Here is a 27,942-nt window from a genome sequence, read left to right as displayed (position 1 = left end):
AGGCTGAAAACATCCAGCGTGTGGGCCTAAATAGTTATTTTTTTTAGACACAATCTATTCAAACTACTAAACCTGAGATAACTGCCTTATTAAAAAGAGCTGTCTATCTAAATTACATTTCTAAAGCAGCCTACAACTATTAGTCTAACAGAACTGTTTCTTTGGGGTCAGGCTAGTAGGGAAACGTGGGAGTGCACACCCCAAATGTTAATTTACCCAAAAAAAGACATGGTCAGTGGTTAGGGCTGGTTTAGTAGGCGTAGTAAACAGTTGAGTTCCCCACTTCACTTACACCACTAGGTTTATGTAACGTGAATGGATCCTATCTCAAACTGACCTTTTGTTCTTCTGAGTCTAGCCGAGGGACCAGTTGTGGGAAGCCGGAGGGTTGGAAATAAAGGGCAACATTGTGCAAGGTTGGCATAGACAACAGGGAAAATTCGAGTAAACTAATAACTAAGACAGCACTGTCACAACATTAATTTAACCGCGAAGTTCAGCCCTATTCAAAAGTTAAAGAAAACAGCTTATCTACAAGCTCACAATGCCTATAACTAGTTTAGAGTTTTTATTTATTTATTATTATTCATGTAAACGTTTTGCCTAATAACATACCGGCTAAAAAACGCCAGGAAGTCGTTAGAATATTTAGGCTATCACAAATTATTGTTGCTCTCAATCACTCGCAGAGATCAAGAGAAAAGGAGATTTATACTGGTAAACTTGACAAAGCCGTCACAGTAACTGCAAAAAAAACCTTGATTGTGGTAGTCACTTTGATGCCCACAGATTCCACACACAGTCAGGGAGGATGGGAATGAACACAGACTAGGCATTAGCAAAGGGCCTGCACTAACCCGAAGTAAACGTACACTGTGCTGTGGTAACTACAACACTGTTTGTACAATCTTAGATCCAACATCAACCTATAGTGTAAACTGTCAAGAGACAGGACAAAAGAATCAGCGAAGCGGATACATGGTGGGACAGAATCAGACTAAATAAGTTCATCATACTGAAGTTTTCTTCCTTACCGTCCGTGAGGAGTGAGTGGGGCTAAGTTCTATGCTTGGGAAAACCCACTGAAAATCTGGCTCCATTATATCTTCCTCCATTATATCTTCCTCCGCAAACGAAAATAATAGTTCTTCTAGAAACAGATTCCTTCTATCTGACCAAAAACGGTACAATAAGGACTCAAGTACCTGTTGCATAAATACTGTATCCGTAGGACATTGTTATCTATCTACTCATTAACAGCGTTAAGAAGTTTTATAGGAGGGTGGCAAGAAGCCAGAAGGTTGCCACGTGACATCCAATTTTATTCTTTATTAAACAATTATTTCAGGATAGCAGGTATGTATCATCCCATCCAATTAATCACCCTTACCTGCTATTTTTAACAAAAACACAAGTCTTGTGGTCCTGTGAATTGAATACACAGGACCACAATGGAAATAAGCCCTCAGGACCTTTTGTGTAATCCTTTTAGAACCATTATATACACATATAGACTGTAGGTACGATTATATTATAATCATACCCATTATAATCGGACAACTGTACTATTTGCTGACTGTTAATAAAGTAAGTATTCAATCAATTTAAAAAAAAAAGTAAATTACCATTACCATTACCCAGAACCATTAGTTCTGCATCCAAAGCAGACTTTGAATGGCAAAAGAACAGATCTAACAATATGAAGTCATTACCATTTCCATATAGAAACATAGACCCCTGGATACAAAGGTCACAAACGCAAACAAACCATCCATGTGCTAAATGGATGAGCTTCAAAACAGCCTAGGGGGTAAACCTAATATTCACGTCATCTCATCCTAGTAGCATTCATTCACCACCCCCGGGCTTGGTTCTCCATAATAAGCTCAGCCACCTGCCAAAAACCAAGCGGCACGACAAGATAACAACGTGGTAGACCCTATGGCATCAGGCCCCAAGCAGAGACCGACTGAGACACCTGTCAATCCTCACTCACCAGGGACCATGAGGACCTGAGGGACAGGGAATCTTGCGAGTCTTGCTCGCTGCTGTTGTCTGTTGTATCCTCCCGGCGGAGGCCATCCATGTCCCCCCAGGATCGTAGCCTCTTCATGACTGCTGGATGGAGGAGCACCAGTCCGCCACTTATCACTTCAAGGAGGATACTCCACAGGGAACAAAGTCTTCTTGTCAAAGATCATCCTCCTGTGTCATCGTGGTCTCAATGTCAAAATACTGACGTGCCAAATCACTGACAAATAGCCCGTCCCCAGGCGTAAACACAAACACTGCAGTCAAACGGCTACATGACTCCCGTGGCGATTGTGCAACACTGTCATAAATGTTATAGAATTATTTTTTTCTTTTGGGGCCCAATTCTTCTGGAGGGGGGGTGGTCGATATTTAGAACCAATGGGCTGAAAGGACACATGGTCTTCATCCAATCCCATTGGTCCTTTAAGGTGGCGGGTACACGACTGATAAGACACATCTAGTTCCTGTGAAGGCCTACAAACTACACGTTTTCCCACTGATAAGGGAGCAAGCTCAATGAACCTGGGGGTTGTTGTGGAAAGGACCAAGGAGGAGTAGAAAGAAATAATGAAACGTAAATCACGTGCAGTGCTCTGGTCGCCATGTGCTCCTCATTTCTCTATAGATGATTAATCTAGTAGTAGTTGTGCTCATTGGCTGCTAGCTCCAGCTAATGAGATACTACTGTACATGAACACTGGACTTCAAAACAATCATGGTCCATCACCCTGCTCAGTCTACATAGAATGTCCACAATTAGGGCTGTCACAATTACAAAATCTAAGTTGACGATTAATTGTGATTAACGATTTAATTACGTTTTTGGCATTAAATATTGGAACATAGTTAGGAATAAAAATATAATTTCAGTTTGCCTTTTAGGCTTTGTAATAAATAAATGGCACAGGGCAGATATGACAAATAAGTTCAATAGAAGTTAAATAACTTAAAGAAATTACTGATATTTAATCATTTTATAGTTTTACAATAGCAGATCTACAAGCATAGTTGTAGGCTTGTAGATCTGCTATTTCCGCATTTTTTAATATTTCATAATGCATGAAAATCTTTCAACATGGAAACGATTATGCAAAAATAATCGCGATTATCTCAAATAATTGCAATTAGACGATTATGTAATAATTGTGACAGGCCTATCCACAGTGACCATCATCCAAACCCACACTACAACCGGACATGTGATCACTGTAGTAAACAGTGTATTGTATATATGGCATGCCAAGGCTGTAATCTTCCGGAGCATTAAGTCTACAATGAAATAACATAATAGGATGCTGACATTTGCCCACATGCAAACACAAGACGGACATCTCTCAGTGTCATCATCATCCGTACAGAATCCTGGCGGAGGAGTGACACCGTGAAGTTGGAGCAGCGATGAATCCAGGGCACTGTTTTCCATTTCTGTGACGAGGCCACCCACCATGGTAGCTGCCTGCATTTCTCTCCTTGGCTCTGATCCCAAAGTGAATTCCAGGGATAAACACAACACACGTGGCTCTTCTAGGAACGCCTTATCTGGCCTGTCCACATCTACCAAGCAGTTTGTAAACACAATCAATAAAACAACAAAATGTACACGAGTCAGATTAGAGCTGATCGCATTATAAGCACACACAGGTACTGTACTACAAGAGGGCAAGGTACAACAAATGTATTGTGTACTCTGGTAAGGACCACAAAAATATAAGTAAAACATGTATGGGTGTTTGTTCATCCATCAAACTTGTGTAAGAACATTGGGGGTGAGGGTGCTGCAGTACGAGGGTTGGTTACCAAACTTCTCAGGCTGCAACAACCCGAAAAGTCATATTTGAACTGGGGACCCCCCCACCCTGACAAGCACTCAGTTTGACTCTGTTCCACAGATAAATATTGTGAAAATAGCCGAAATACAAGCTCACAGCGTCTCGCACTGCCAAGCGCTGTGAGCTTGTAGATCGGCAATTTTCACAATGTTTACCTCTTTCTCACGTAATATTTGACAATTTGGCCAATTTGGTATAAAAAGGTTTTAAAGTAATACAATTGTAACTTGAGAAATGTGCAGATACCCTTTATGTTGGTTTGTTTACTGTTGAATGAGAAAATAATGTTGCACATTAAGCTAATCATCTGGGGACCCCCCAAAATAACTTGGGGACCCCCCTGGGGCTCCCGACCCCCAGTTTTGGAACCACTGCTGTAGTAGACACCTGCCAATCAGTATATTGTAGCAGCACAACAACAGACCAGCCGTGGCCACAATGTGACAATCAACATGATGTCAAAGTCTGCTGTCATTAACTCATTACAGTACATCTGGTGCATTGTACTTCCTGGTTACAACAATCCACACTACTATGCAGTATTTGTTTTGTTCTGATGAAATTATGACATCATAGTCCCTGTGTGTGTGTTTTATGTAAAGAACATTGAATTGCCTTGTTGTTGGAATGTGCTATGCAAATAAACTTGCCTTGCCTTGCCTATGACTGAACCAAAGTACACAAATATGAAGTTACACCCCATCAAGAAGTAGGTTACAATGAATGGACTGACCATTGCTTTTAAAATGGAAAAGACAAATAAATAAAATAAAACATACATCATACAGCTTTCAAATTCAGTAATATTCTTGTTACGTGTTCACGTTGTAACCAGGCATTAAGAAATACTGGTCATTGTATCCTAACAGCTTAGAGTCTCTAAAAAATTGCATTAGAGTCTGAAACCATATCCGTTTCTCGCCACTCTGGATTTGGAACAACACTCAGGGGGCATGGTTTAGACCTGGTACTAATTCCGGCACCCTAAAGGACTGTGGAGGACAGAAATAATGTGAAATCAATCACTTAATTCATCCAAGAACACGTACCAAACTGATTCGACTACTTCTCGGCCTGGGGCCCTTGCCAGACATTTTTGCTAGTCTGGGATGGCACAGGGTTGAAGACAGGTTTAAGCAATTAAAAATGGGATTGATTTTAAAGATAGTCAAAGGGGCTTTGCCCTCAATGCCCACATACCTTACTAACTACTTGAAAAAAGTGAGTGAAACCCACAGCCACAATACTAGAGGGAGCGACAACAACGATCTGGTGCCACCCTCCTATAAACTTGGGAAAATTATCTTTCTACTGCACTGCCATCAAAATGTGGAATGCCCTGACACCATCCCTTAAAAAATGTGGATCACTGGCTACCTTGATTTGGGTCAAACGCAATAATTTTTGTTGACAGCGAGTGCATTGAACTGTATGGCATAGTCACACAAAGTGACCTGTGTATGAGTAAAAGTAAACTCAACTGCATGTAATGTTACATGTGTGACAGACAAATGTTTAACAAAAACAAAAACAGCCCAAGTGGGAATAACATTTGGGGAAATAAAAAATAAATGCCCAATTAAAACGGATACAGGATAGGTGGGCACTAAGGACATCTGGGCACCTCGAACATGGTCTTAAGTAATGTAAAGTATACATGATGTGAACATGCACTGTACATCATTATCAGACATAACGTTATTATCCTTACTTCTTGTTTATGCCCCAAAATGACTGGATATACAGGTATTGTAGCAATTTGTAGCAACTGTAGAAATATTAGACCTTAATTTGCCGAATGTTTAAGCATGTTCTTCATGTCATGTATACTTTACTTAAAAATATTTTTCAAATGTTATATATATATTTTTAATTTGGACAAAATAGCCAATTTTACATCGAGGTGCCCAGATGTCGCTAGTGCCCATCTATCCTGTTACCATTAAAACTATGTCATGCCCTACTTGCTAGCCCTGGTCGAGCGTCAGTGAGTTCTATCTAACGCCCTGCCAGGCGCCCTGCTCTGCTCATAGACCAAAAATTCCACTGCCGTGCGAGGTCTCCGTCTTAAGTAAAATTAAACAAAACTACTTCGCTACTCACCGAAACAAAGATTGTTTTGTTTTGTTGAAAGTCTATTGTCCAGGGTGGGAAGCCTCTCAGCACCCCACCTTCTCTGTATAATACACTTTTTGGGCAGAAAAGGGAATATGTCCGCCAGACGGAAATTATTTTATTGATTTCACTGCGCCCTCTACAGATCTGATCAATATAAATTACCATTGACCAGATCTGTAGAGGGCGCAGTGGAGTAAATTGTATAATTTCCGTCTGGCGGACATATTCTATTTTCTGCCCAAAAGTGTATTATACAGAGAAGGTGGGGTGCTGAGAGAATTCCCACCGTGGAGAATAGACTTTCAACAAAAACAAAAAAGGCGTTTGTTTCAGTGAGTAGCAAAATAGTTTGTTTATTTTTTACTGAAGACGGAGACCTAGCACGATAATGGAATTTTCGGTCTATGAGCAGAGTAGCGCGAATGGCAGAGCGTTAGAGAGAACTCACTACCGCTCTGGACCAAGGCTAGCCTACTTGCCAGCTCGAGAAGCATTTTTTCTGGCATTTAGCTAGAAACGTTATAGAGCTAATGAAGACATGCATTTTGCCAGGAATATATCAACTAAATGAATTAAATTGGCGTAGATTAACCGACGTCAGTTAAGTAGCTGGTTAGCTAAAAACATGAATACCGTTACAGGAGGAGGGAAAACAAAACAAGTTCGCTTTTTTTTCAATGGATGTTCTAAAAAATATATTATATATTCATAAACAAACACATATGTGAACCATAGATACCCAGAAAATATTGATAAATAGCAGTGCAGTAGGCTATTATTATGATATTATTATGAATGAATGGATGGAGGGCTCAGTGCCAGACCAGAGGGTCAGGTTACAGTTATAACGTTAACCAAACGCTAGGAATAACAAAACAATCGCCCCAAAACACAGTTGTCCCGGGATAAATCCAGCGACCTCGGAACGGTTACCAATTGGTATTCCTAAACGTAACCTCAGTAAAACTGTACCTAAACCTAAACTTATTCCTAAACTTAACGGCAGTAAAACTATGCCTGTAAACTTAACCTTATTCCTAAAGGTAACCTCAGTAAAACTATGCCTACACCTAACCTTGATCCTAAACTTAACCTCAGAAAAACTATGCCTAACCCCAACCTTATCGTCAGTAAAACTATGCCTTAACCTAACCTTATTCCCAACCTTAACTTCAGTAAAACTATGCCTAAACCTAACCTTATTCCCTACCTTAACCTAAATAAAACAAATACAAGAATACAAGAACCGCTGCTCCACGACAAAGAATTAGGGGCGAGCGTGTTTTGGGGCGAGTCTTCCGGTTACCAACGCTAGCTGGCGTTACCTTGATAAACACCAGTCAGTCAGTTACCCCAGTTATTATTAATACAAAATGTCAACGTTTGGCACGCTGTTATCCCGAAATGCACATTCATTACTTACCCCGGGCTATATGAGTCAAAATACAAATTAAATCATTCAGAAATGCTGCTAGCAGCCCTGGCTGGCGGTGGCTGCCTAGCTAAGCTAGCTACGTTGGCTAACGGTGTTGTAGAGGAAACTATGAATGTCAGCAGCGTCGGTTGATAAAAACATCATCACTGTTGTTAATGAACATGAATGTTATTATTCCGCCTTTACCTCTCTCGGTCGGTTACTTCAGCGGGAGGTTGAGACGAAGAAGAGGGGAGATGTTCATAGTGATCTTCTTTAGCTGTGAAACTATCCCGTCAAAAAAAATGTTCTGACGTGTCCGAGAGGAGCCAGTGTCTCTGACTGGACCAGCAGCCCTTAGACTAGACTGGTGTCTCTGCATGGGAACACAGTCAGGACGGTTAGCTTGGACAGGACAGCTGCTGCTGCTGCATGGAGCCCCACAGTGGAAGCTCTGCTCACACCACAGCTGTTTGTGTTTCACAGCTACATGTAGAGATGTGGTTCTAAAACTTTTGCATTTCAAGCCCCCAACCGCCCCCCCCCCCCCCCCCCCTTAACTCTGACAGTATACAAATGGAACCAAATCAGTCACTCAGATCAGAGTCACTTTGAGAACCACTGATGTAGAGTAGAGGCTAAATAAGATGTCATATTTCAATTTATGTGTCAACATATACAAGTCATGTCATCAATACATGTGTAGATCAGACAGTGATTCTCAAACTTTTGCATTTCAAGGACCCCCCCCCCCCCTCAACTCTTATGGACCCTGTTACAGGCCTCCTGTATGGGTCAAGCTAGAACCTCCCAATTTAGAACCCCCTCAATCACACAGTTGTTTGTGTTTCACTCTACATGTAGAGTTGAGTGGTTCTCAAACTTTTACATTTCAAGGAATGTAAAAGTTAACTCTGACAGTGTACAAAATGGGTCCATTTGGAAGGAACGCTGTAGTTGTCATTATGTAAATGTATGTGTCTACATATACAGTAATGTCATCAATACATGTGACAGCACAGTGTCACAGTTGAGTGATTCTCAAACTTTTTCATTTACAAGGACCCCCACTCAACTCAGACAGTGTACAAATGGAACCAAATGGACCCATTTGGTTCCATTTGTACACTGTCAAAAGTTACAGACCTGTAAGGGTCAAGAGGAGTCACTTTGAGAACCACTGATGTAGAGGCTATGTAGATGTCATAATATCAATGTATGTGTCAACATAATACAGTAATGTCTATAATTTCAAGAACCCCCCCCTCCCATACCTCTGAGTGTACAAATAGGGTCCATTTGGTTCCATTACACTCTCAGAGTTAACAGTCATTTAGCCGGGGACCCCTGGCTGGAACCCCCTCAAGGACCCCACTTTCTTTGAGAACCACTGATGTAGAATAGATGTCATTATTTCAATACATGTAGATGTCATCACTTCAATACATGTAGAAAAAAATCGCCATTTCAACGTCATGCTATTTCAAAACACAAGATATCCTTTCAATTAATTATTTCAAGAGCATCTGTGCCATATTAGAAGTACGTACTCACTAAGCATGTTTTTTCATTTATTTTATGTATAAAATAATATAAACACGGGGAGCTTTCTACAGAGCAAGTGTACCTTTATTAATACAACACCATAAGGAGATCATATTACTTTCCTTGTTCAATAGACAATACAATTTCAAAGCAATTGCTATAGGCAGTCCCAGATAAAGATATCTGGAAGTTTTACCCAAAACAACGCGCCCTCTCAGTCTCCACTTTCAAAAACATTCTTCCTACTGTGACATGCGTGCTTATGGAATTGGTTCTATAGCCATAGCCTGTAGACATGAAGGTATGCTGTGTATGCACGTTTTGTCACATGCAGCTTCGAGGCAGACACAATGAACCAGTTATTTTCTGTCATACTTGTGTGAAAGGTAAACACACTTCAGTGGTCTGTCTGTCTATGCTTGACTTCCTCCACTGTAAGTTAACTGACTTCTTAATGTTTGACACTTCTACCTTGCAAACAAGACATCATTGGTACACTAGTTAGACACAGTACAGTAAAAATAGCCGTTTTATTTTTGTTATTCTTTAAAAAGAGTCATAGCTCTACTCAGTGGAATAAGAAATGAGTTTCCACTGGTCCATATTTTCAAAATTTCACATTACAGAGACGAATAAAAACTTTACGATCCCACCCCCCCTTGCCCCCTCCCCCATTTAAATGCAGTTCTGTAAGAGTGGTGTAAGACATTAACATCCTTCTGTTTTTGTTTTAAGTAAAGATTAATGTTATAAACAGGCCAACCATATCCTATGGTTTTAAATAAACTGCTGACAATGGCTTAACGTGATACGAGACAAATGAAGCAACTACAAGCACACAATTACTCTTCTCTATTTACCATATTCCACAAATGCATCCATGACCTGCAATGCCAATGCCCAAAGCTCTTTTAGCCCGGAGCAGCATGAAAGAGGCAGAAGGAGCCGTTGTTATGCCTTTCCCAGATTCATCATTTATTTAGATGCTATCCTTACACAGACATTCATTCACTGTAAAGTAAAATGCTTTGGAGACAGCCCAGTCACCCCTCCACTCTGCTTCTTCTTCTTCTTATGCCTTATCCACATCCTCCGGGAAGTAGACACTGACAGTGAACTCGCCGGCCTCTGTGCCATACTTATTCTTGACCAGAAGGGCGTATTTGCCAGAATCGGCCGTGGTAACGGAAGCGATGGTGATGCTGGCGAACTTGCCAGCCTCGAACTTGAGCGTGTAGCGGTCGTCATTCACCAGCTGCCTGTCGTTCTTCACCCAGCTCACCTCGGGCGTGGGATCACCCCAGACATTTCCAGTCAAGTTGAGGGACTGAACAAAGAGCACAGGACATTTGAAAATGTATTATTATTTTCATACTAATTATTATTATAATGTCTTATTATTATTTTATTTTTTGATTAGCCAATAATGTTTTACCCCCTTTTTCTCCACAATTTTGTCGTTATACCAATTGATTGCTCCCCACACACATTTCTGTGTCGTCACTGCTGCTGTATCCTAATGGCTCATCTGCCAGTGAGGAGTCCCCACCAGGAGGATGTCCTACTCCTCCCGCCCAACACTCCCCGCTGACAGGTGCCGTTCCAGCCCGTAGGAGGACGTGCAATGACAATTATCACCCTCCCTGCCCAGCTTCCCTCCCCCGAACACGGGCCAATTGTGTTTGTGTAGACGCCCGACAAAGCCGGTTGTCACTTTTTATTATTATCATGTTTTGTATAAAAGGTGGGAGTATTTATTTTGCTCCTTTATCTTATTTCAATTGTATCTATTATATTCTCCATTTCTTTTTAAAGTGCGATGTTGCACTTTGTATTATGATTTTGTTTTTATTCTGTAAAGCACTTTGAATTGCCCTGTGTATGAAAAGTGCTATATAAATAAAGTTGACTTGCCTTGCCTTGCCACCACGGTGGATTCCAACCCATATTTTAGTTTTTTAAATCTGAAATGTGTCAATCAAAGTCTGAATAGAGAAAAGTTCCCCTGAGAAGGGTGATGCTTCATTTTACCTTGCCCTCTTGGATTGTGACCACGTCTGGCAAACCTCCAACCACACGAGCACGATCTAAACAAGAGTGAGCAAAGAAGTGAATCAGTGTGTGCATCACATAGATAGTTCGTAGACTCTGGCTTATGTGTACGTAGCGAATACCGATCTAATATTCCCATACTAAATGAATTACTCATAGTTGAACTGTGTTAAAAAATATATTGAATGAGATTACCCGCATGCATTCTCATTTAGTCATACAACACATTATTTAAACTGCAGCTTGTACACAGCATGATTGAAAATAGAACAGTTGCCCCCATTGTTCAGACTGGAAAGGAAAAAGAGAATGCATGAAGACTTTAAATACTGTAAGCTTTGGTGGCGAACTTCAATTTATTAAACCGCTTTTGACAACTAATTTTCCTGAGCAATCACTTTCCCTGATAGGGTCAGATAAATGAGTTCCGAAAGTAATGATTACTAACACCTTCGAACATCTTTCCTCACCACAATTACCATCTGCTTTATAATTTAACTCCCGTAGAAAAAAATCCCATTAAAATCCCAGCGGTGTGTGAGTCTGAAAGTTTGTTGCATAATTTCACCCAGCAAGGTAAAAATATCTGCTTACTTTTCTCTGCGATGGCTGCCGCCCTGAGGAAGGAGGGAAGGAAGCAGACAGAGACATTGTCAGAGGCATCTCAAAATGGTATCACAGGCAGAGGGTTTAGAGCATTTCCCCCAACAGTATGTTTTACAATGCCAGGAAGTGTGATTTGAGCGGGGTCCGGTCAAAAGGGCAAACAAAGTACTATTGAGTCTATTTTTAGCTTTGAGATCACGAGCCACTATACTATGGTATAAGCATCATCATTTAGTTAAACAGACAGAAATGCAGAATTACACAACATCAGGTCAAAAGAGTTGATTGAGTTACTTACTTCAACCTCTGGAATTCTTCAAATGCCTCTTCCCATGCTACATCGACCCAAAAAGGAGATTATTTTATTAGTACCGAAGCATTGCCCCAAATTCCATGTAGCTTTGTAAATAAGGGTCAATGAAAATAAAGGTTAAATGAAATAAATAAAATAGATAAAGGTTAATGAATGTAGGCTCATGTAATCTACACAGTGTGAGTGTCAGGCTTTTTGTGTGTCGTATCTTGAAACAAAGGGGTAGGGGGAATACATGGCTTGAGTCTTCTGTCAAATCATAAGCTGAATTTAAACTGGCACTCACCTTGGCCACTGAGGTCAAACACTCTTTTGACACCGCTCTGGCCATCAAAGATGTCCATGGTGTATTTGCCTTTGTCTTTCTCAGTGGGTTCCTTGATCTTAAGCCAAAGCTGCTCTCCCGTGACTCCGGACTGCACTCTGTCCGAGCTGGCAATCTTAGCCTCTCTGAGAAATACACAGGTAACATGGGGATGAGTGTCCTTGTTATTGTGAATCGGAAGATTGTTTATGTACTGATATGATGCAGGTTTAGCCAAAGGCACTGGTTTAGACCGGGGCTAGTGAGGGATAGGCCTGACCTTGATTATTCAAATAGTCGACTAATCAGTCGAGGGGAGTGTGAGTCGACTGCCAATCTCTTAGTCGAATTATGAAAAAAGAAAATATATATATATATTTTTGTTATTTTATTGTATTATTCGACTGAGAGATTGGCCTAATTTGTCATATTAATTAACTAATAGTTTGCCAAAAATAGGATATAAATCATGATTTACTGGGAGAAACCAAGCAAGTATATGTTAAATCAGACATTAAGCACCCCTACAGCCCAAATGTAATGTTCCTCTATTGCATATTTGCATAACATCTTTTTTGCATGATTCGACTGAGAGATTGGCAGTCGAATCAGACTGATTCGACTGCCAATCTCAGTCGAATCATGCCAAAAAAAAGGAAAAAAAGAAAAAAAAAGTTTTTCAAAAAAGATAATAATAATATATATATATTTTTTTTTTGGGTGTCGCATTAGTCGACTATTAGTCCACTATATTAGGCAATATTTGGCCAATCAGATTCCACTATAGAAATCCTTAGTTGGGGACAGGCCTAGTGAGGGATCTGTTGTTTTTGTTCAGGATGATTTGTTTTCTGCCGGTCACCTCCACTGTGGGAAGTGGGAAATGTGTATACTTGGAGGGACAAACAGACAAGGAAAACATAAAGCAGCATTCCAATGACGTGATAGGCTGGATTGACGTACTTCTGGAGCCAAGAAACCCGCAGGTCTTGGTCGTGATATGTGATAAAGGAGTAGAGGATGATGCCCTGCTCGGTGCTGAGAACTTTGATCTCAGTGGAGGAGTTAGCTGGAAGGAGAGGAACCGAAAGACAGAGATATTTATCAGTTCAATTTGGAAGACATACAGCATTTGTCAATATAATAGTTTAATTAAAAAGAAAATAAATGAAAAATCGTCAATCGTCAGAAATATTGAGTCTGAAAAATGTGTACACATGTTTTATAATGTACATTTCCACCATTAACCAGGGCTAAAGACGCGTTTGAAGTAGAGACTTGTTTCTATAATCAAAATTAACATCACAGAAAAATAAAAAAGCAGTTTGAAAGAATGGCTCACCAATAACCCTGAACAGCTCATTCATGACAGCCTGGTAACCTGAATAAAAATGTGAGAATAATCAATGCCATATCCATTAAAACCTTTTGCCTTTTTTTTTTTACTACAAAATCAAATGGAAACTTGGATCTTAAAATTGCATGAAAAATAAGTTACCTTCGTCGGTCAGTTTGAATGTGCTCTTATCTTTCCCTCTCGCATCCTTCAGGGTGACCTCATAAACACCAATATCCTTCTTTGAGATCTACAGTTTGAAGTGAAAGCAATGTTAGCAACATGCAGACAGCACTGGATTCCCATCTACTTTAAACGACAAGGGGGGAATCCGACTAATTTGTGGACAGAAAAGAAGAAACAGACAGTATGACAAAGACGTGACGAACTAAACCGAAAAGCAAGCTTTTCTATGCCCAGGATGCTGCAGGCTTGACAGAAAAAGACATGTAAAAGGTTTTGACGCGGAGGACACATGGATAGTTTTATAGGTGAAAACTTGAAAAAGAGGCGCATAGTATTATGTTCAGACTTTGGGTCGTGGTGGCTCGGCAACGTCCTCTGCAGGTTTCTTTTTCCTCTCTGTCTCTGTCTCTGTCTCATCTTTCTCTTGCTTAATAACACACTGTAAATTGGACAGATAAACCAGTTAATGCCAGCGTCACCCACAGGAGTGGCAAGCAGCGGGCCACCACTCCTGAGCTCATGCACTCCCCAACCTTATCATTGTCATTTAGATCACTGTTTCCCAAACAGTGGGTCGGGACCCATTTTCGTGGGTCGCGAGTGAATATCCCTTTATTTTTTGTTTCCTAAATGTTGTCATTAATTATTATCTTAAAATATTTTCTAAAAATGTCGACAAAAAATCACAAATATTCATGTTGAAAACAAATTCAAACATTTTTCAAAAAGAATTTCATGAATAAAATAAAAAATAATCAAAGAAATTCCCTATTAGAAAACAAATGTTTAAGAAGTAGTGAAAAAGTTTGGGAACCATTGATTTAGATGAAATGAGTAGCATGAGACATCGATCAAACGTCACTGGTAGCAGGCTAGCAGCACAACATGGACTGGCAGATCAAATGTGTTTTATATTCTCCATAATCAATGGGCAATTTCTCATGTGTGCGATATGCACAGCACAGCACATGCCAGTGTAGATAGATTGATGTCACACAAACAATATTCTAACTGTCAATTATTATAATTCAACACACAAATTAACTGCATATTTGGGAAATATGGGCATAAATGTTGAAGAATATGACATGTTGGTGAAATAGTCATATCATGTAATATTCATATAAAAATAAGCACTTTCTATGAACATTTTACAGATGCATTCTTAAATGACAACATTGATGCTGAAACCAACAATGCCTTCTAGCTTGTTGTTTTCAACATCACTACAAATTTAGAGAAATATGCATATTTCTAATAGTGTTTCGTCATTTATGAATCCGTGTGCCAGAGAGGGGAGTAAGCCGCGTAGCATCTACAGTAATATGCTGCAGCTCTTATATACAACCAGCCCATAGATGCATTAGTAGTGTAGCAAAGCATTAAGCTTTCTACTCATGAGTTAACAACTACCCACAATGTAAGATTTTCAAACCAATGGCCTGACCTTTCCAATATTAAAGGTCATCACTCCGTCTTGTCTCTCAATCTTCTTAGCATCCTCGTCACCCTCCTCAATCTCAATGGTGTCCTTGAACCAGGTGATCTCGGTCTCTGGCTTGATATTTCCTATCTGTGGAGGAGATTGACATTAAAGAAGAGAAAATGTGAGGTCAGCCCTATTGTTACTGTACTGTATGTCACTGACCGATATAATGTCAACAGCAATCTAATAGCAGAGGTTCTCAAAGTGGGGTCCGGGGACCCCCAAGGGTCCTTGAGGGGGTTACAGGGGGTCCCCTGCTAAATTTGATAATATAGCATCAAAATCCCTTTTAACCACTTACATCGGCTATTTGAAAACATCCAATCTGAGTTACATTTCATCCAATCCAATATTGAGTAAACATTTTAACAACACAAATCTTGTATGATTTGGCACTAAATATTTTCAGATCGGGGTCCACAGTCAAATACATATCCATGACCTAAAAAGGTTTGAGAACCACTGATCTTATAGACAGGATACTCACAACGTGCAGTTACTACACTTTTCTTACCGTGCATTTCAGCAGCACATCACACTCTGGAGTAACAGTGAAGCCAAGATACTCCACGAAGTGAGGACCTATGGGTGGCCAGTAGGACGTTGTAAGTATTGGTGTATTTAAGGTTTTCAACAATGCTGTGTTCTCATTGTATAAAACTAGAACTTGTGTTTGTAAATGGTGTCTGTCTTCTATAATGATTATCTTGTACTGTACCTTGTCTTCTGATCCATTCTGCCCTCTCAAATTCAGATTTCTTTTGAAGCTCTCTAAACTCTGGAGAACAGTAATAACAACATCAACATCAACAAAAACAAGAACAAAGAATATTCTCCATAATTACTTCATTATTTCTTATTAGAAATGAACAGGCACAGTGCATCAAACACAAAAAAAGCTATTTCAGCTTGTTGAGGAAACGTTGTCTTCTGCTGCCCCTACGAGGACACTCATTTTAACTGCAGTGGTTGTGATATGCTGTACCAGACAGAGCATTGGTGAGAAGGATGTGAAAAGCTCTATGCAAGATTTACTAAACAAATCCACCTTTTTTGTTGGGAACCAAACATCAACAGCCTAGCCAAAGGGGTCAAGGGAAATATTAGACTTCAGGGCTTTCAGCCATACTACTCCACTACACTATTTTGAATAAGAGCACAGTATTTTCAAGTCAAGTAATAGCTGTATGGGGACACTCACCATCTCCAATCAGTACCAGACTAGTTGTACCCTTGGCCTTGCCATCCACCAGGTTGAAGGTGAAAGTTCCCTCATCGGTGACCTCCAGAGAGTCCATGAACATCTCAATGATGCCGGTGGTCTTGTCGAAATGCATTGTGTATTTCTGGAGATAAAACAGATCAGCACAAACCCCATCAGGCTAACTGATTAGCTTTTAAATGTGTCATTTGCACATAGCACTTTATTATAAAGTGGAGTAAAATGTAGACACACTACCGTATATGATTATTTTCAAAAAATGTATTATCCCAGGAGTTCTACTAAGGCTGTATTTGATAACTACTAGTGTTGATTATGTCTTGTTTATTATTGTATGTCTTTAAACATCTTAATGAATTGAATACACAGGACCACAATGGAAACAAGCCACTAGGGCCTTATCCTTTTAGCATTGTAAACCGTACCTCTGTACAATCTGCAAACTTTTTAAAGATATTTTCTTGGGCTTTTTCTGCCTTAATTGATAGGATAGTGGGCTGACAGGAAATGGGGAGAGAGATGGGGGGGTGACACACAGCAAAGGTCGTCGGGATCGGGAGTCTAACCCGCGACACGCTGTCAAGCAGGATTACCAGCATATGTGGTATACGCCTGGACCGCTAGGCCAGCGGGCGCCGTACAATCTGCAAACTTTTAATAAAGTATTCAACCGATCAAAAAAGAGAGCTCTACTTCAGTTTCACCGGCCACGCATGAGTCACTTACATCTCCCTGAGAAACGATGACGTCGTTGAACACGTACTCCACGTTAAGGGCAGCGGTGAACTTCTCCACCTGGGTCCAGAAACGCACGCGACCCTTCTCCAGCAGGTCCATGGCCATCTCTGTCTTGAAGGGAATAACTGGAAAGTGAGAGTAGGAGTTTAATAAAGGATGCTTGTTGACCTCATAGTTCTAACAATACATCATGGTATGTTATTACTGTATGTGTTATAGAATACAGTAATGGAACTATTTAGTGCTTACAGTAGCAACAAAGATATTTAAGTTTTTGTTTCTTTTTTTACTTTAACTTCAACTCAAAAGTCAAAAGCATGCTTTGAAAAACATTCGGAAGTGGTTAGTGAGAAATTGGGATATTCACCGGGGAACTTGTTGCTGTGGCTGATATCCAGAAGACGTTTGAGACCTGACACACAACAAAAACAAAATGCGTCAATTACACAATCTCTAAAACCTCCATCACACCTCAAACTGGTCCGCCTTATGCCTGAGTTATACTTGGTTGTGCAGCGCGTTGCACATCCAAAAATAGCCAATCTAAAAGTTCACAACGTGTCGCACTGCGACGTGTTGTAATCTTGTAGGAACTAAGTATCAATCAAGCCTTAATACTCAATAAACTCTCCTCTCATTGCCTGGTATGCACAGTACTACTATGCTGTGATTTTCAACTGCTGTCAAGAGGCCAAAAGCTCCATCATCTCCAATCTTGTGTTCACAAGTAATCTGACCGCAACGCTGCATCTCGCTGTCATGACTTTCTGGGCGAATGCACGTATTCCCTCAGGTACAACATGGCGGGAGTCAATTTAACACAGCTGTTGAAAGTTGATTACAGAGGAGGAGATACATCACACCTTTGGCACTCTGAGCCTCTTCGGCATGTGGCCTACGTCACGCAAACAAATGAAAAGAGTGAGTGAATGGAATGTCATCCGATAGGAGCAGTGTGTGACTCACCCGCCTCGGTGAGGGTGTAGCTGGCGGAGATGCCGTCTGTGTTGGTGGCCACACAGGAGAAGATGCCCAGATCCTCCAGAGAGGGATCATTGAAGATAGCTCTGGTTCTGGAGAGGCACAAGGACAACGGGATGTTTTTAAACACTTAAGCCCTATATTAGTTTCTTGTATGACAAATAGTGAAAATAGCCGATCAACATGCTCAACTCAAGAAATTTGACATGTATATAACAATTGGAAAATAGGGACGCCAGGTTTAAAAAGCACACAGGGTTTTCCTTAATTGATTTTGGAGACTACAGTACGAATAACTGTGGCAGGTGGGGTGATGTGAAAATTAGGAACCCATATTTTTAAGGTTCCAAACCGTAGCGTTGAAAGTTCTAACGTGCATTTTTCAAGGTGGCATAGACAAATGTCACAAGGTGGCATAGACAAATGGCATAGACATAATCAACATGGAGAGGATTTCTGGGCGGACACAAAGAGACACATACACATGGATGGATGCACACACAAGCATGCATGCAGCACCGTACGTACTTGCCCTTCTCACTGACAATAGTGAGGCGAGAGCTGTCTTTAAGAGCCTTGTAGTTTTTGGACCAGACAAACTCAGAGCCCTCAGCCATCTTAGAGCACTCAAAGATCATGGAGATAACGCCGTCATCGTCCACATCCACAACTATCTCATGGGTGTCTGTGTGGGAGGGAGAAGAAATAGCTACTGTAGAAGAGTGTGTTCGCATGTGGATACAGTAGGTGTTTGTGTGTGCGTATGCACATAAATGAATGTGAATGTACAGTATATGTAAATGTACAGTGTGTGTGTCTGTCTGTGTGTGTGTGTGTGTGTGTGTGTGTGTGTGTGTGTGTGTGTGTGTGTGTGTGTGTGTGTGTGTGTGTGTGTGTGTGTGTGTGTGTGTGTGTGTGTGTGTGTGTGTGTGTGTGTGTGTTACATCAGTGGTTCTCAACCTTTTCAGGCTGTGACCCCCAAGTATTATCATATTTGAACTGCACCTGACAAGCACTTGGAATTGTAGGAGTTGAGTCATTACTGCACATTTTGTTTGACTCAGATAAACATTGTGAAAATAGCAGATCTACAAGCTCATAACGCCTCACATTGTGAGGTGTTCTGAACTTTTAGATCAGCTATTTTCACAATGTTTGCGTCTTTCTTATATCATTTGACAATTTGGCCAATATTTGACCAGTTTTTATAGTATAGTTTGTTGATTACTTTTGATGCAGTAATGGTCTTTTTTCATTTCATTTACTTTATTTTAGTCATTAAATTGTCACTTTACTGCCATCTGGGGACCCCACCAAAATCATGTGAGGACCACCCTGGGGGTCCCGACCCACAGGTTGAGAACCACTGTTCTGTTACATAACAATTCCACTTACCAGGGCCAGTCTGGGCCAGGATGGGACCCAAGACTGCAGAGGGAGGTCCAACTCCAGCGAGATTCTGAGCACGCAGACGGAACACGTAAGAAGTACCAGCACTCAGTCCAGTCACCTGAATCGCAAAGACAAGACAAACTCTATTTCAATTTCAGAGTACATTACATTTCAGAGCACAAATTTAAGGTGAACTTCGATCTCTATGGAGGCTTAACTATGGAGGAGTAGATGGAGCTGGGGAAAAGTGCTTAAAAGATGATGTCATGGGCTTTCAAAAGCTTTTAAAAATCATTGCAACGTTGTGAGATTGTAGATCAGCTTGTAGATTGTAGATCTTGTAGCTTGTAGATCAACTCCTCCCTCACCTTCAGATATTTTACTTTTACGGCCTTCTCATGAACAGCCTTCCATCCAAACTTCTCACTGGCCGAGGCCTCCTTAATGTCAAGGTAGTATCCGTTGACAGGGGTGCGACCGTCAAACACAGGTGGTTCCCACAGCATCACCAGAGACGTGTCACGCACTTCCAGGGCATGGAGACCAACAGGAACACCTGAGGACATAAGGAAATATGGGCGAGTGAGAAAGGAGAGAAATAGAGACAGAAAAAGAGAGAGAGAGAGAGAGAGAGAGAGAGAGAGAGGGAGAGGTAAAGAGAGAGAGAGAGAGAGGGGTAAAGAGTGGGGGGCATTGGAGACAAAAGATAATACTAGACTGCTTATGTCTGATTTATACCGAGTTGCGAAAATAGCAGAGCTTGTAGACCGGATGCAGCCAGTATAATTCAGGCTTTACTGTGCCGGGCTTCTGGCAAACAAAGGTTTACACTTAATCCAAGGACTGCATGATTTTGGAATTACATTCAGGGAATAAAATAAATAGCTGCTGTCTACCAATGACTAAGTAAGTGACTGTTTAGAACTAGCACTTGCCTGTTGTAAAGATGTTTATTGTCAGACCAGATCTCTAACCTAAATCTCAAGACATTGTACATTTACGTGTAGCATGATGTGTGATGTGTTATATTACAGTACGTCCTGCTTCTTTCCTTTTTGCTGTACATACTGTAAGGTCCTGTTGTCCTTGTACCATGCATGATAAGTAAAACAGATATGCCTGCACCACCATAACCACAACAGTTTCCTGTACTATCTATACAGTATCTACTGTATTGGTATCTTTGGTGAATAACGTCATTGTGATAGTGATGTAGAAGGTTTCGTTGCAATACCTGGCACAGTAAGGGTCCATTCCTTGCACTCCAGAGTGGCACTGTGCAGTGAGGGTGCACTCACACCTGCCATGTTCATTGCACGCACCTGGAACTGGTATAAGATATTCTCCTTCAGGTTCTCAGCCTGGTAGGAAAAGAACACAGAGAAACAGCATCCATTAATAACACATTTAGACATGGCAAAGTATAAAAATAACTAATATTAAGACTTATAACTTGATTGATTCCATAAGGATGTAGATCGATTAACTCTTTTGAGTGTGTGTACTATATTTGTGTGCGAGCAGATGATCATTTTGTATAGTGTGGCAATCTTTTTTTTTCCCGTCTTTACAAAGAGACTATTGTCATCCAACAGAACTCTAGTATAAACTTGCTCTGTAGGCATCAATAGTAGGAGAATTTAAGCTTAATCAAAATAAGCTCACGTTGTGAACCTGCCGATTCAAGGCTATTTTCAACGAGCGACACGAGTGTCGTTAAACAAAGTCAGAACGTACTTTGAAGGAGGCGGTAGTGAGGGCCTTCTCATGCAATTGATGCCACTGTCCGGTCACTTGTCCCTTCACCGTCCTGTAGTCCACAAAGAAGCCTCTGACGTCAGCTCCTCCATTGTTTGCAGGCGGATTCCAGGCCAGCAGCATGTAGTCCTTGGCAGCCTCCACCAGCTTCACATCGGTGGGCTTGCCAGTGACAGCTGTCAAGAGGTCAGGCTGGTTACAATCAGGTCCAGAACAGTGACACTCAATACGTTTAACCCATTAAGACCTGAGGCCGATTCTACAAATGCCTTCTAAGTCAGTAGTTCTCAAACTTTTTCGTAATTCAAAATTGTTCAACATTTTAAAAACATTTTCCAGATGTTTCAAAAGATGTTAAAAAATAACAGATGTACAAGCTTGTACATCTGCTATTTTTCTAATAGCCAACATTACCATCTAAAGTGACGGTTTTAATGGGTTTAATGGGTGTTATTAGGCCGTAGGGCTGAGCGATATGATTTCAAATCAACATTGTGATTATTTCAAACTTTTGTCTTGATTACGATTAACAAATGAGAATTAATATTACTTTTGTTATAGTGAAAATAGCAGATCTGCAAACTCACAACACGTCGCATAGAGCTTGTACATCGGCTATTTTCTTTATTTTTGCATGCCACCATTGAAGTATAATACAGGGTTAATTGGTTAATCACAAAACTCACCAAAAAAAATCATGTTGATTCCTTGATATATAAGAAGAAAATATAATAAATAAAAACAATTCAATTCAATTCAATTATAAGTAGGTTATTGGTTTAAAATATCGGTTTTGATTAATTGCTCCGGCCCTACAGTGGATAGTGGAGCAAGATCAACCCTTCTGAACACAGATTATCTATAAATGTGAATATATAGCAAGTTTGATTCAAAGTAGAACATACAGAATATACAGTGGTTAGAATAGTTCAAAGTTTGATGCCTTCTATAAAATATGGGACCCATATGTGCAATTTATTGGCCCTCAATTAGCTGACACATTATTAACAACAGTGTTCCTTAACAGAAGCGATACCGCTAACCTTGAAGGATAAGATCATTAGTCCTTGTTTATTTATTTGTTTCTATTATTGTTGACAGTCAAGCACCAAACAATGTGTGTAGATAATGTTGTATTTTATGGTCCGATGTAGGTATAAGGAGTTTCTATTTGTATCTATGTCCTTTGTTGTGCAACGTATCTGAGCTGAGCTGTCTGTGTTTGTGTTGTCTGTCATAAAATGTCAATAAAAATAAAAATCAATACAAATATTATTGGGAAAGAAAAGAATAGTTCAAAGTTTGCATGGTCCTGGTGTAGATGAACAGCTAAAGTGGTATTGTGTACAATTCTAACTGCGGCTGAGGATGTAATTCATTACCTGAAGATTCAATTTCAATTAAAGCATTTCTTCATCCTAATTTCACAGTTCCCTGATCAGTGATTTAGTTTGATTTAATCTTGTTCGACGTGGATGAGTAAGCATTTCGGATGAGTCACCTTAGCCCTGCGTGTGCAGAATCTTAATGGTTTATACTGTTACGCTGCCACAGCTACATTTCAACATTCTACCAGTGGATCAGTACGGCAATGCAGAAATACTCTGTTACAAGTAAAAGTCCGGAATTCTAAATTTACTTGAGTAAAAGTACAAAGGTATTGGTATCAAAATGTACTTAAAGTACCAAAAGTAGAAAGCACTCATTATGTAAAATGTCCCATTTCACAAGTTTTCAAATGTATAAAATGTATATAAATCTTTTGAAAATAGCAGATCTACAAGCTCACATCGCAACGTTAATGTATGTTTTGTAATCATCTACAAAGTAACAAGTAACTAAAGTTTTCAAATAATTGTAGCGGAGTAAAAGTACGATATTTGCCTTTGAGATGTAGTGGAGTAGAAGTAAAAGTACCGAAATTTTGAAATACTCCAGTAAAGTAAAATGACCTCAAGTACAGTACTTAAGTAAATGTACTTAGTTACTTTACACCAGTGCATTCTACACTTGAACAAATGGTACAACGCTTTGGGCACACAAGACAAGACTATGGTATCGAAAGTACTTACATTTTAGACTAGAAGCGGGATAACCTTTGCTCTAAGCAACTCCCACAGACCAGATGCGACGCTGGTTAGGTTGTTCATGCATTGTTGTTCAGCATCGTGTGCTATTTAAGGACACAATGTTTCACCGAGGCGGCCATGCACCAACAGGCACCCCTGAAGAGTTATCAAATGGCAAAAAAAAGCTCAAAAATAAACAGGGAAACCACAATTGTGTAACTATACAAAGCAGACGCAATGCATAAAGGAAAGCTAACATATGTAGTATTTGACATGAAAATAACAAACAAAAGAAGACAAAATCCAGAGATGTGTTAGTGATGAGTAAGTAGTACTGTAGGTCAGGCACATGCAAAGAATATCCACTGCACTAGTTACAACATCTATAAATATGACATGGTATTTCTGGGGTTCAGTGACATAATAGAGGCAGGGAAAGATCTAGAAACAGATGAAAATATTATACAAACAGCCTGAAGACCTGCAAATAATACTAATAAATACAGTGACAATGCTTGTGGATGAAAAATGGCAAAACAGGTTTTGAGAAGGGGCATGAAAGTAAACCAATATGGAGGAACTCAGTTCTCACTAGGCAACAGAGAAAACCTGCTGATGTACTGAGCAGCTCCACAGGTCTGTCTGAACATGTGTTATATCACACGTTCGATTTTTTTTTAAAACACAAATCTTCTCTTCTGGGGGTCCCTGGCACAAAACATTTTCAGATGGGGGCCCGCGGCCAAATATTTATCATTTTGGGGGTCCTTGGCATAAAAAGTTTGAAAACTACTGATTTAAAAGGCATTTGTAGAATCGGCCTCAGGTCGTAATGGGTTGATGATATTGTATGAATGTGAAGCAGGGAATTGGTAGGGAGAGGCGTGGCTGGGAGGAGGGAGGAGGGAGTATGGCTTTAAATGCTAAAGACACAGTGAACAGAACCTAACAGAAATAAATAAATACAAAAATCAATGGTTGACGACACTTACAGATGGCAGCCAACACGACCACGGCATCAGAAACAGGGGAGCTCTGGCTGTATCCAGCAGCATTGACAGCCTTCACTTTGAACACATAGTTCACTCCGTTGGTCAGGCCATGGCACACGAACCTGAACACAATCAAGACAAACCAAGCTTTGTCAAGAGCTTCTGCACTGTTTTAGTGAGTCAGCGTGATCGTTCTTTAGCCACTAGAGGGCAGACTATCTCACAGAAAATGGGGTCAGCGCAGAAGCATTCCATCCACATCATGAAATACAATTAAATCATTTTGCATTTAGCAAAATCTGACCCTAGGGGGTCCTCAGAGTTACTACAGGGGGTCCGCCTTTGTGTGACATGATTTTTCTTTTTACCTTAACCACTTGAACCCTAGCATCCCTTCTCTGAGGAGAACTTTAACCAAAAATAGCAGATCTACAAGCTCTCACCTTGTAGATCGGCTATTTTTGGCAAAGAGTTATAGGTGTAGAGGGAGAAAAGCAACAAACGTTTATCTGAAACACAATTTTATATAATATAGAGGGGGTCCCTGCTTCATCTCTCTCTCAGCTAGGGGGTCCTTGGCCTGAAAACGTTGAAGACCCCTGTGATATTATATTAAAGTACCTGGTCTTTTTGACAGGATTGTTGTTGCAGGGCACCCAGACGTCACTGCCCACCACACTGCATTGAATGTAATAGCCTGCCAGGTGTTTGACATCCTTAGAGGCTCCCCAGGCAACCACAACGGATGTGTCTGTGTTCCTGGAGACCACCATACTACTTGGGGCGGACGGCAGGTCTGTTTGAAGACAGACAGAGATGGAGAGAAACAAATAAACAGTCAGACAGACAGACAAGAAGACAGAGAGAGAAAACACTTGTGTTTTTTGTGTCACCGACATAATTATGCCATCACAGTTGGCCCAGCTCACCCAGTTTGTCTGCGACGGTGGTGTCACTGGTGGATGCGGAGGGCTCACCCACGCCGGCAGAGTTACAGCAACGGACACGGAAGTTGTAGACGTGGCCCTCCACCAGGTCGAACAGGGCAAAGCGTGGGGACCTGACGGGCATGCCCGTATTCACCCTCACCCAGCTGTCGGCCCCTGCTTGACTCTTGGGAGGAACAGAGGGCACAGTGAAATACCAGGGAAACACTAATGGGTCCGTCGAGCTACTATAAAATGCTGAGTGTAAATTTAAAGCTGCAATCTGTAACTTTTACGTCTCCCACACGAGAGACAACATTTCTATCTCTCTTCCACGACGGAATCCCCATTTGTCCAGGGGAGATATTGCACTTCTGATCTTCAGGCAGTACTACTTGTCAACCAGAAGGTGTCCTACTCGACACCAGGGTCTAAATTTCTCAATGAAGAGCACCTCTCCAACCACTGCAGATGTACTAATTATATTGTATTAACATGCAGATTTATTAACATTATTCATTGAGTCGGTGTACATATATAACCTCATTGTTTGTTACATTTGTGTACACTCTAAGAGTTCCAAATAGATAAATAAATGAACACTGAGGCTGTGTATAGGCACAGACAAGAAATCAGTTTATACAAGTGATCTAAGATAAAGTCGGACAACATTCTTCTCACCTTCTCAATGTAATACATGACCCCTTCATGACCTCTCTGGACCGGAGGCTTCCAGCCAAGCACCACATAGCTCTTAGTTGCCTCGGTAACCACCACATCAGAGGGTTCTCCTGGCACCTCGCCAACTGGGGTGGGGGGGTGGGGGGGTAAAAAAGAGGAAGTAAAAATGTATATGTAAATGTAAAATTCTTATTTTACATTAACAAAATATTGTATTTCTGACAGTCTAAATGAGGGGCTGAGTAACGTTTTAATTCTGTGAATTGTAAAATAGGCCTTTCGAAGAATAAATTTGAAAATATGAGACATTCCTGAATATAAGTGGATCTGTAACTGGACCTAGCCTATCACTGGAGAAGTACTGCCCCTGAACTTCTACTGGATATGTGCTTGCTGAGATGTGAAAATGCTGAAGCGATGACACCTTTAGTTTGTTAAAAAAAAAACACCATAACATCATTGGGGGAGTGAGAAGTTCACATCATGCAGAGACAGTGATTTTCTACAGGGCATTGGCCCTCTCTCTGCTGACGCTCCAATAAAACCATTTCAGTAAGTGAAATGCCACCATAAAATGCCATATGTTGAACCACTGAAGTGTAAAATGTCAGACGGGATGACTCATGTTCAATCTATATGGCTGATTATTGTGTGAAAGGCTTCCATACCGATGGGGTCCTCCTCTGTGAATTTGATCATGCCGGTCCAAGGAGCAGATGGGCCAGCTATGGCAAAAATAGGAAACAAGTAGTTATGAGGCAGGTTAGTCAGCGATGACTTCAATGTAGCGCTACGGCTCAGTTAACACTCAAGATAACGTTGCTCTCACCTCTGATGCGGGCTCGGTCGGAGGGATCCATGGCTACCACGGGGTCAGAGACGCGGGAGGGTCGACTGACTCCTGTGCTGTTCAGGGCCCGCACCCTGAAGATGTAAGTACGCCCCTCCACCAGCCCCGTGACGGGGAAACGGGCATATTTGATAGGGTTGTCGTTGCACTGGGCCCAGTGATGGGTGCCCACCTCACACCTGCCAACACAATAATCAACAACCAGTTTATAAGCTTGGGGTTTCCTGGTCGTTACATTAAAGACAATGTAGCCTTCTTTTGCTGTGATTTTCAGGTGATTTACATGTTCCAAAGCCGAAATCAAATAATTTCTTAGTAATAGCCATAGGCAGGACAATAAATGTATAGTAATAGTAGGTCTTATTTTCATTACCTCCTCCAGAGAAATGTAAGGGAACATAATAAGAGAGTTATGGGTCCAAATAGATCCTTATTGGGTAATTTGGTTCCATTTGTATACTCTCAGAGTTAAATTATGATGATTTTACAGTGTAGACCAGACCCACAGTGTAGGGTCCCAGAGATATAAATTGTATAAACGTGGCCTAATGCATATCAAACTGAGGGTCCTTGAAATGACTGAAATGGTCAATAGAAGGGCTGACGGACCTGTCAATGAAATATCCCAGGATGGGGCTGCTACCCTCCACTGCTGGTTGCTTCCACGTCACCACCACATAATCCTTATTGGCATCGTGACAAAGCACCTCCAGGGGGGCCACGGGAACCCCCTCCACCTCCACATCAGCATCTGGCACACAAACACATATGAAAAACACGGCATACACAGAAAAACACACACACACACACACACACACACACACACACACACACACACACACACACACACACACACACACACACACACACACACACACACACACACACACACACACACACACACACACACACACACACACACTTGTGAGGAGAGCTGTATCTAAACTGGGCTGATCTCCATTACATAGCCACATTAGAGCCCAGTTTCCATTCTTTCACCTACTAATGCCCTAAGGCTTACAGTATGTGTGACACTGCAGCTATCTAAAGCCTGACTTATATTTAGTTGTGAACCGGTGTCGCGTGCCGAAAATAGCTATCGCTTTGCTT

The 27,942-nt window shown here is 40.9% G+C and overlaps 2 protein-coding genes across 5 annotated transcripts in view; both read right to left on the bottom strand.

The window, feature by feature from the left end:
* lpin2 (lipin 2) overlaps positions 1-7,728 on the bottom strand; it is a 32,914-nt gene extending 25,186 nt beyond the window's left edge. Inside the window, exon 1 of one of the 2 annotated variants that reach the window (XM_084056399.1) lies at positions 7,603-7,728. The gene's annotated coding sequence lies outside the window, so the exon portion shown is untranslated. Of the gene's footprint in view, positions 1-1,996; positions 2,079-7,602 lie in introns of those variants that run through there. The other variant, XM_084056400.1, reaches the window with a different exon arrangement.
* Positions 7,729-9,451: 1,723 nt separating this feature from the next.
* Positions 9,452-27,942, bottom strand: part of myom1a (myomesin 1a (skelemin)) — a 30,869-nt gene continuing 12,378 nt past the window's right edge. For 2 of the 3 annotated variants that reach the window (XM_084056408.1, XM_084056410.1), the window contains 28 exons: positions 27,442-27,583; positions 26,812-27,011; positions 26,651-26,707; positions 25,983-26,107; positions 25,305-25,488; positions 24,997-25,171; positions 24,376-24,497; positions 21,294-21,490; positions 20,791-20,917; positions 19,925-20,112; positions 19,560-19,674; positions 18,693-18,849; positions 18,150-18,256; positions 17,551-17,595; positions 17,172-17,308; positions 16,425-16,569; positions 15,942-16,001; positions 15,738-15,805; positions 15,185-15,310; positions 14,084-14,176; positions 13,714-13,801; positions 13,558-13,596; positions 13,179-13,284; positions 12,198-12,361; positions 11,897-11,933; positions 11,587-11,609; positions 10,972-11,027; positions 9,452-10,267 (listed from right to left, as the gene is read on the bottom strand). In XM_084056408.1, coding sequence (XP_083912534.1) covers positions 10,013-10,267; positions 10,972-11,027; positions 11,587-11,609; positions 11,897-11,933; positions 12,198-12,361; positions 13,179-13,284; positions 13,558-13,596; positions 13,714-13,801; positions 14,084-14,176; positions 15,185-15,310; positions 15,738-15,805; positions 15,942-16,001; positions 16,425-16,569; positions 17,172-17,308; positions 17,551-17,595; positions 18,150-18,256; positions 18,693-18,849; positions 19,560-19,674; positions 19,925-20,112; positions 20,791-20,917; positions 21,294-21,490; positions 24,376-24,497; positions 24,997-25,171; positions 25,305-25,488; positions 25,983-26,107; positions 26,651-26,707; positions 26,812-27,011; positions 27,442-27,583 — 3,338 coding nt within the window. In that variant the 3' untranslated portion in view covers positions 9,452-10,012. The remainder of the gene's footprint in view (positions 10,268-10,971; positions 11,028-11,586; positions 11,610-11,896; positions 11,934-12,197; positions 12,362-13,178; positions 13,285-13,557; positions 13,597-13,713; positions 13,802-14,083; positions 14,177-15,184; positions 15,311-15,737; positions 15,806-15,941; positions 16,002-16,424; positions 16,570-17,171; positions 17,309-17,550; positions 17,596-18,149; positions 18,257-18,692; positions 18,850-19,559; positions 19,675-19,924; positions 20,113-20,790; positions 20,918-21,293; positions 21,491-24,375; positions 24,498-24,996; positions 25,172-25,304; positions 25,489-25,982; positions 26,108-26,650; positions 26,708-26,811; positions 27,012-27,441; positions 27,584-27,942) is intronic. The other variant, XM_084056409.1, reaches the window with a different exon arrangement.

This window comes from Gymnoscopelus microlampas (genome assembly GCF_963454915.1).
Source record: "Gymnoscopelus microlampas genome assembly, chromosome: 5".
Taxonomy (NCBI): domain Eukaryota; kingdom Metazoa; phylum Chordata; class Actinopteri; order Myctophiformes; family Myctophidae; genus Gymnoscopelus; species Gymnoscopelus microlampas.
The sequence above is the reverse complement of the archived record's forward strand: the minus strand, read 5'-3'. Positions and strand labels throughout refer to the sequence as shown.